Below are 9017 nucleotides of genomic sequence, written 5' to 3'. Positions count from 1 at the left end.
TCGCAAATTTATCATTGTTGCATTATTCCAACCTTCATAGTAGATGGCTAGGAGTACTTTTTGCTGCGAGCAAATTGTCGGATGCGTCCAAATTGGGAGTGCACTGTACGATATCCATTGTAATGCTGGCGTTTGCAATATTGATAACATAAACTGTTGGCTGCTATTTGTGAGCTCAAACGTCAGCGAACAATGGCTCTGCCGTCACCTATACTCGAAGTGATGACGCTATCACCCAGCTATTTACCTCGTTAGACATTACTTTGCTAAGTCTGATACCTCAACTCGAGATATTATCTTGCGAAAATGTCTTTATTAGAAAAACGTTTACATGATTGTTGGCTCCTAACGCTCTGAAGCAAATAATTACTGTCATTTTTTACTCATGTCAATTTATCAATTTGCGAGTATGTATCGAGAAATTAACCGGTAACGACAGATACAATTGAAATGATAATTGAGAAAGCGAATCTTAACGTAAAATTGCAATTAAACTTAGTATGTCGTTGCCATCCAACTCGTCAACCATATTGCAATGTGCTGCACCTCACGTCTCTGTTATTGATTGACTTCTCTATATCTTTTGCTCACTGACTGCAGTAGCTTCATCGACGTTATTCGTCTGTTCTAGCCGCTTCATCAAATCAATTCTATCTTGCTCTTTTTTCGCTTTCAGATCCCTTAAAAAAATTTCAAACGCTTCCACGTCAGGAAAGCTTTGACCAGCAAATACTTCATTTGGGTGCGAAAACTCTTCCCCTCCCACAAAGAAAATATAACTTTGCTGTTTACTTTTATCTTCAAACTGCCGTTCATTAATCTTTTCGTCACTCGCAGAGTTCAGAATGTATTCATCATTGGATCTTCGTATCGTAAGACTTTCCGTGCTTAACGCAACATTTCGATGCAGAAATTGCCGATCACAAGTAATGAAAAGGACATGGCAGACGCTATCAGGAGGCAAATCGGTCACTTCGATGACGAAAGAATTTTCAACCACAGAATTTACACATGAAAGCTTGAGCGAAAGAGACGTTGGACTGGGCTGTGGTTGAAATGGAACTTCCTTCTCCGTGATACGTGCGCATTCATCGCGTAGTCTTGTAACGTGTGGGTCGTAGTTGGGCTCCTCACTTAGATTGTCTCCAATTTCTCGCCAGATAAGCTGAAAGTAGCCATCAAGAAAAAGGTCATTAAGTGGCAAGCGAAATTTCACTTGCAGCTTCTCGCCACGCTCATGAACATGATCGTTTGGAAGGTGCTGAAGTGCGATGTAAAAACCACCAGCTGTATATCCTTCTTTATCTATATTGTCGACTTTTTCAACCTTCGCCTTCTTCATAAGACTACGCACGTGTTCGTCTTGTACCTTTGTCTTGCATTCCCTTAAGCGTTTTACGACGAGATTTTGTAAGGTCCGCGAAATGCCAAACTTCCTTGCATCTGGTTCCTCTTGGACATCCTCAGTAGTTCCCTCTGCAGTCATAATCAGCTCTGGTGGTAATAAATCAATTGGAAATAGCCCAAACGCGTCGCGACACTGAATCTCGAACTGCGCTGGATAATACTGCAGTACATATGCCACAAAGGCTAAATTTCCCGTTGCACAAGCTTGATGATTAGCTGTCCAATTTGCTTCGCTACCTCTGACGCGAATCTCGTCGCAAAAGTCAATCACATTTTCACAAGAATAGACAGAACTCCAAGCATCAGGTCGTGTCCGAAGTAATAGTTCTAAAGCTATTTGAAGCTGCTGAAAGTGTCGACGTGATTTGATATCTGAAGCCACTACTGTATGCACTGCCTTGCCAAGCTCCAGATCCCACAATGAGTTTTCTAAACTGTCAAGTTTGTGCTTTACATTTACATCGTGGCTGTGCAAAAGATCTCTTAGTTGTTGAAGGTTTCCATCTTCAATGGATTCTACTAAACCCGTTGACGACGCTTTTCCATAGAAAAAGATTTGTTAATGATCTTGAAACGACGTGGCTAAAAGATCTGCAAAGATATGGCTACACTAATGAATCGTTTCATTTAAACTAAGTATAGAGATCTATCCCGCTTCTTCCTGCACACGTTGAGCAATCATGTTCCGTCTTCGTTTTTTCTTTGTGAAATTCTCTTTGGTTTGACGCTTGGCGTATTGGTAGAGCAGCAACAAGGTCGTCGACCGAATTCCAGCGATGCGACTGGCTGCGTGAATTGTAGCGGGCTGTGAACGCTGCAAAATCTCGCGTTCCTCGATTGAGATCATTGGTAGTTCAGAGTAATCCACCCACTTAGGGATCTGAACGTGCTGCTTGCTACGAAAGACACGAATTTCCTTTTCTTGCAAGCGTAATTGTGACGCGTAAAGACATTCAGTCTTCATCAAATCTTTAATCTCGTCAGGTAATGCATCCGCGTACTTATAATCGACTTCATGCCAAATTCGCTCAATCTCCTGCGGCGTTACAGTCGAAAATGAAAGAATTTGTGCAGCGTTACGCTTGATACCGTCGAGTCCCACCTTTATGCCATAGCGATTCCATTCATGTGGATCTCGCTCAAAGTCATTTAGCGCTTGATGTGCATATTCAATAGCGTTTTCCTTTTGTTCTAGATTCTTCATACGCTCGTTTGATATTCCGGCACCGTGTTCAAATAGTTTGCGAGTAAGACGCAAATCGGCGTTATCAGCGCGAAGCAACAGACGAAATTCTGACCGAGATGTAAACATCCGATAAGGTTCTGTTGTACCTAAGGATGTCAAGTCGTCAATCAATACACCAGTAAAGGCGTCAGCTCGATCAAGGACCAAAGGTTCTCGTCCCATTGCACTTAAACCAGCGTTTATGCCAGCTACTACACCCTGCGCAGCGGCCTCTTCATATCCCGTGGTTCCGTTTATCTGACCGGCCAGATACAATCCACGTAACTGTTTAGTCTCTAGCGTCGGGTGCAGCGATCGGGGGTCCACGTAATCATACTCAACGGAGTATCCAGGTCGCACGATTTTCACTTGTTCAAGTCCTTTTATAGTGCGTAGCAATTCAAGTTGTAGTGACTCGGGCAGCGCAGTACTGATTCCGTTTGGGTATACAAGATGTGTATTTAATCCCTCGGGCTCAAGCCAAATCCGATGCCTTGGACGATCCCCAAATCGAACGACTTTTGCGTCAATTGATGGGCAATATCGTGGACCCACACCTTTACCATCTATCCCGCCATCATATTGCGGCAGCATGTGTAAATTATCCATTACAACCCGATGGCTTTCTTCATTTGTGTATGTTGCGTGACAAAATACTTGATTATCCGCTAGTGGAACGTGCTTGTGCTCATTAAGAAATGAAAATGGTATCGGATGGTCATCACTAGGCTGGATTTCTAAATCTGTATAATCAATTGTGCGTCCATCAAGACGAGGTGGAGTTCCTGTTTTTAATCGTCCAAGTGGAAAGTTGTGACGCTCTAGAGTTTGCGCTAGTCCAAATGCTGGAGGCTCAAGTCCATTCGAGTCTCGCATATGTCTTCCTGCAGGAATACGAATATCTGGTCCTTGATAAATCATGCCTCGTAAAAAAGTACCTGTTGTTATGACGACCTGTGTAGCTTGAATCTCGCGTCCAGAAGATACTATCACCCCCTTTACACGATCATCTTCACTCAAAGTCCTTTTCTCTACAATCAGATCGTCCACTCCCTCTTCAATCAACCAAAGGTTTGGTAGCTCTCGCAGTGCGTTTTGCATGCCTTGTTGATACAGATCTCGGTCCATCTGAGCTCGAGGGCCTCGAACTGCAGGACCTTTCGACGAATTGAGCATGTGAAAATGGATGCCGGCTGAGTCAGCCACCTGGCCCATGAGACCTCCCATAGCGTCCACTTCACGAACCAATGTGCCTTTGCCTACGCCACCGATAGACGGCTTGAAAAATGTGGGTCGAAGTTAGAAAATTTACCAAATATTAGCGTTTAACACATACATTGCACGACATTTCGCCGATTGTCGCTAGTTTTTGAGTCACCAAAGCCGTTTTAGCTCCTAGGATTGAAAAATTCAAATGATAAAGATTAGCCTAAAGCTGTGACAAGCATCGATATTAATGAATACCAGTTCTAGAGGCGGCAGCAGCAGCCTCACAGCCAGCATGTCCACCACCAACAACAACAACATCGAAATGATTAGGAGAAAATACGCTGCTCAACGCTCGAAAGCCAAGACGCTGCACATTCGGCGTGAGGCGTTTACGATGGAGTAACATGGTGGTTTGAAAGTCTTAGACAACATAATATAGTAATGGACCTCATTGAATAGTCATATTTGTGGCAGAGGAACCAATCGCTTTGGTTAAAAAATATTAAAAGATATTATACATAAAAGAAAATCAAATTATTCAATTAGATGCTGACCCGATAACCAAGTAGTCACTGGTTCGATGTCTGTCAAGAACAGGCCTTCCTATACCCACCAGGAACCCGAGTGAGATGGAGATAGATAAAATATGCTCCTGTATAAGTAAGCACTTCTGTCAACAATAAGTCTCTCACTCAACAAAACTCACTCACTAACTCCAGCCAAAATCTGACTACGGATGAGGAAGATCAAGTCAACAATCAAGATTATAGAAGCCTCTTCAAACGAGAAAATAGCTGTATATAATCTTAGTCATGTCAAGATAGTAAGGATAACTCATAAAAATGATTCAACATGCCATATTCAAAACGATGTATACACCAGTATTTATACATGATGTATACACATGCAGCTTGTTTGATAAGGTCGTAAACATTTGGACTTTATGCAAATCTTTTATCGACGAAAACGTTGCCAGGGAGAAAATGTCTACATGAATAGTCAGCAAGAACATCAAGGACGACAAATGCAGCAAATTGTTTGGTGGCGATTAGCTCGCTTGCATATACTGCATCGTCAGACTTACCTTTTCAGACATTTCGTCACCTGTTGAGGTGACTTACTCTTCTGGCTTGGGAGCTCTGTTTTTCACAGCTACTTCTTGCACTTGGTAGCATTTGTCGTCCAACCGACGACCAAGTCTCAACAGGCTGAATACAAAGGGTAAAGGAAGCATGAGTTTATCGCGCACTTAAACAGGTCATGTCAATCGTTGGGCCCGTAATAATATAACATACGGTGATTTAAGGGCCGGAAGTGGTGATTGTTTGCCTGAAGGTCTTTTGGCTATGAGAATATGCTGATGGGACACCTTCACAAACGCCAGAGCCAAGCGTCAGTGGAAGTACAGCCGTTCTTACCATGTGGCTGCTGATATTAAGCTCCCAGTCTTCCGAGGTGAGAAACTGTATAAATATAAATCTTTAAGCGAGAGAATCTAAGATAGATATGAATTCGGTCATTCTCCAGACGACGTAACAATGCATTGCGCTAGCGGTCTGCCCACAAGGAGACCGCGCGCGAGAGTCAATACACGCCTGAGCCCCTTTATGGACGAGACAAACTGACATGGAAATTGGTGAAGTAGGAAGTGTCGCGGCTGATCGCACTGATGACTATGGTGTATCTCGTATGTACAATAGTTTTGTTCCATATACGAAAGGCGAGAATAAGCAGAGTATGCTTATGAAGTTATAAACTTTTGACGCGATGGCGTCAGACTTTTCCGTAAAGGTGGTAGCATCTACCATTTCTATGGCGGGCGTCGTTACAGGTGCTGAACTCACACCATTATTTGAGGATGTGGTAGGTGTAGTATCTAATGAAGCACAACTTATGTGCCGCGAGGGTACGTTGGAGTACGGAAGGTGGGAGGTGGATGTCCTACGAGCAACCCAAAGGCGTAGAACCTAACCTGTGTTTAGATGGAAGCTAGCGATTTCCTTGATGCCGAGCAGCGCCGCAGTATCACGCTAGTGACAGAAGCAAACGTCTGTGCTCCGCATGCTCTCTTCTCTTACGGCTGAGACATATAAACGGTCGAGCAGCCACGCTGGGTTGCTCGATAAAACCCCTCACCGGGCAGGTTGAGTCTCAGTAGACCGCCTCGCGCCTACTGGGTGTTGTGGCTTCCTCGCGACAAACCAGAAGACTGTTAAGAAGCGGGACGTCGGTTCGATGAACCTTGACGCGCCTTGCACAGGAAAAAAACAATCCAAAGGTGACGGGTGTCTTTACAGACGAAACACCGTTGGCTCGGCAGCACGGAGCTCTGTATTCTCGTCCTCAGCATAGCTGCCATCCATCGGCTCGGGCCCGCTCGACGAGCTGCTAGAGTGTGCATCTCAACCAAGTCGTGCCGACTGAAAGCTGAATTTGGCATTAAATGCCACGATCACTGCCTCTTCAAAAAGAAGACGATTGCATACGGAAGACTTCCGTTCTGGCCACGCCAGTGTGGAGGTCCTTCATGAAGTCGGTTACTGGGACTGCCTCGGGGAAAGGATCTGCTGCCATTCCGGCAAGATGAGTTATCAATTTTGGAGAAAGTCTACCTTTTCTTTCTTGCACTTTCGAGCAACAAGGAAACGCGATCGCACGAGATATGCTTGAATAGGCGGTGAGAACACTTGTGAAATCTACAGCTTTAGCTCCGTTCTATACCCTTAAAATTAGGCGGATTTGCCGCACAAACCCGCTCCACTTGATCGCACTTGAAGTCAATCTACATTCAAAAGGGAAATGCCGCTTCGACCGTGGTGCCGCATGTCAGTGACCATTCTCGCGCTCGACCACCGGGCTTGAAGATATCTAGCGCCACGCGCTGTTGATCGGTCTGGGACATGGTGGGCATAATGACCATATTGACCTTTCTCACCCAGAGCAGGGGATTCTCTCCATCCTTGCCCTCAAAGGCTTAAACACTTACCATGAGCGGATTGATTCGGGGGGAGTAATTCGTCGCCGACGGTGGCGTCATAGACGCTGTCGACGCCGATATAATCTGCTCTAGATGCTCTAGCAGAGCATTTTCATGGACATGACAATTCAGGCAAGTGTGCCCCGTGCAATGAATCAGGCGTGAGCTTAAGATGCGTCTTTCAAAGCGGCTAACACGAAAAGAGATTCGTGTCGCTTACGAGCATGCTTCGACTTACACTAGAATCTTGGAGTATTTCGGCTTACCAAGCGCCAACAGACGAATTGCGTTTTCTCCTTTTAAACGAAGAGCGTCACAATGCTACTATCTTGACGATCGCCTGCTGACGGACAGTACCGTCGATTTAGCCGCCTACCGAGTCGTAGAGATCAATTATCTCGATCTGCACTTCCGGACTAAGAATGAGTTCCATACTTCCCATCTGGTCGGTCATTCGATCCCGAGAAGACGTTATTGCCGTTTCACGCGAGTTTTTTTGTATACAAATGGTTCGGAAGTAGATAAATTCTGCAAAATAGGCCAGCGGGTGACGCCTTCGTCGTCACAAATTTTCTGAGACTTTTACCCGTTAGCTTTGAGTCCTTGTGTTTGGCATCAGAGAATTTCATCTTCGGCTACTCTCTTGTTATAGACGGCCATTATGTGTTCTGTTCCTGTCTACCGCTTTAGGAAGATCGTTCATTCATTCGCGGTGCTAGACAAAATCACCGGGACCGCTATCGCTGTGCACTTTATTTATGCTGTCTTTCGTCACCATACCCCCCCCCCGAATGCATTATTTACAAATGGGATCCGCGTTTTACGCCGGACGTTTGGTCAAAACTTTTAAAATCATAGGACAAAATGTGCGGAAATGCAGTGACGAACCTCTTGCAACCCGACTTATCCCCTACCTCAACAGTATACTTAAGAAAAAATAATGAAAATCGCTTCACCCTGTGAGCAATTTGATGGCGACGTCACTGTGCGTACCGACGTATGATCTATACAGATTACCAACGGCCTAGAGCCAAGCAGACACACATTAATCTTGCGAGGAGCATACTGCATTACAAGTAGTTTTCTTAAGACCGACATCTTTATCTTTTATACGGGCGAGAATCGAATGCAGTTAAGCTTTCATGCTCAATTGCATTTTTTGCTCAGAGTATATAGCAGCCGACTGCAACGGCTGAAGCGTCATGGACGTAAATGATCCAAACAAGATTCAAAAGAGCGTGAAATTGGAGTACAAAGTATTCATCTTTTCACAACCTGAAGAGTCTATCTTCCGCTGCACTCGAAAATCTTCTATTGTCCAAATTAAATAGCTTGGTGAGGGCTTGTGTCACGTCTGCATAGATTGTACTGTATATGCGCAAATATTTGGTCAGGCTTAGCTACTTTCTCAAATCCCGTTGAGTCAAAGGAACAAACATTTTTTATGACCTTTATCTACTCTGTGGGATTTTCCTTCAGGCCCTGCTTACGAATAAAGCACCCCAGAATTAGGTTTCGGCTACACCAAAGACATCATTGTCTATATTAGCAATTAGCTTTCAAGCACATTTAATCAAACATCGCTCGCTGATATTTAGTACTGATTTTTCATATCCAACTTTCCGCACCCTGCACGGCAAAATAATATTTGTTGTCGAAATAGCTTTGTCATTACCATGATATGGCCAAACAGGCTGTGTGATTAGACGATTTTACGTCTCTGGTGCATGTACGAGCCCTCGTGGTATAAACTCCACCAGTTGAGAATCTCATTCGATGAACCCACCGCAGTAAAAGATATATCACCGTCCCATCGGCAATTGTGCTAAAATCGTGGCTGTACTCAGTCTATTAGATTATGCATGCCATTTACCACTTGCCATTAGCCTTTTCTATGCTGATAATGGTTTCCGATATTGGAAATTTACTGCTTCACACAAACTGCTTCGTGCTACCCACCGAAAAGAGCGTCAATGACGTTGCATTGTTTGCTTGGTCGTTGCCATTGCCGTCTGACGCAATATTACTTCTGGGGGCGAGGTCAATTTTATGACGCGCTCTCTTATCCAGAGGTAAGAAGCGTGACATATCTCTTATAACGGGGTTACAAGTGCCCTTGTAAAAAAGGGCGGGATTGTGCGACCGTAGACCGTATACTATTTTTATTAAAGTAAAAGGTAAGTAAATATTTTTATAATT

General features: G+C 44.3%; 3 protein-coding genes across 3 annotated transcripts; 1 reads left to right on the top strand and 2 right to left on the bottom strand.

Moving 5' to 3' along the window:
• Positions 1-574: 574 nt before the first annotated feature.
• PHALS_03327 (trna uridine 5-carboxymethylaminomethyl modification enzyme) lies at positions 575-4247 on the bottom strand (the record flags this gene model as incomplete). Its single annotated transcript, XM_024721895.1, has 4 exons — positions 575-1923; positions 2077-3910; positions 3969-4027; positions 4097-4247. 4 exons carry the CDS (start codon positions 4245-4247, stop codon positions 575-577), a joined length of 3393 nt encoding a protein of 1130 aa, XP_024573026.1.
• A 1220-nt stretch (positions 4248-5467) lies between these two features.
• Positions 5468-5679, top strand: PHALS_03326 (uncharacterized protein; the record flags this gene model as incomplete). The annotated part of the gene is made up of 2 exons (XM_024721894.1): positions 5468-5576; positions 5633-5679. 2 exons carry the CDS (start codon positions 5468-5470, stop codon positions 5677-5679), a joined length of 156 nt encoding a protein of 51 aa, XP_024573025.1.
• Positions 5680-7182: 1503 nt separating this feature from the next.
• On the bottom strand, positions 7183-7447 carry PHALS_03325 (uncharacterized protein; the record flags this gene model as incomplete). Its single annotated transcript, XM_024721893.1, has 2 exons — positions 7183-7346; positions 7405-7447. 2 exons carry the CDS (start codon positions 7445-7447, stop codon positions 7183-7185), a joined length of 207 nt encoding a protein of 68 aa, XP_024573024.1.
• Between the last annotated feature and the right edge of the window lie 1570 nt (positions 7448-9017).

Source organism: Plasmopara halstedii (assembly GCF_900000015.1).
Source record: "Plasmopara halstedii genome assembly, contig: Scaffold_218, whole genome shotgun sequence".
Lineage (NCBI taxonomy): Eukaryota > Oomycota > Peronosporomycetes > Peronosporales > Peronosporaceae > Plasmopara > Plasmopara halstedii.
This window is presented reverse-complemented; position numbering and strand designations above follow the sequence as displayed.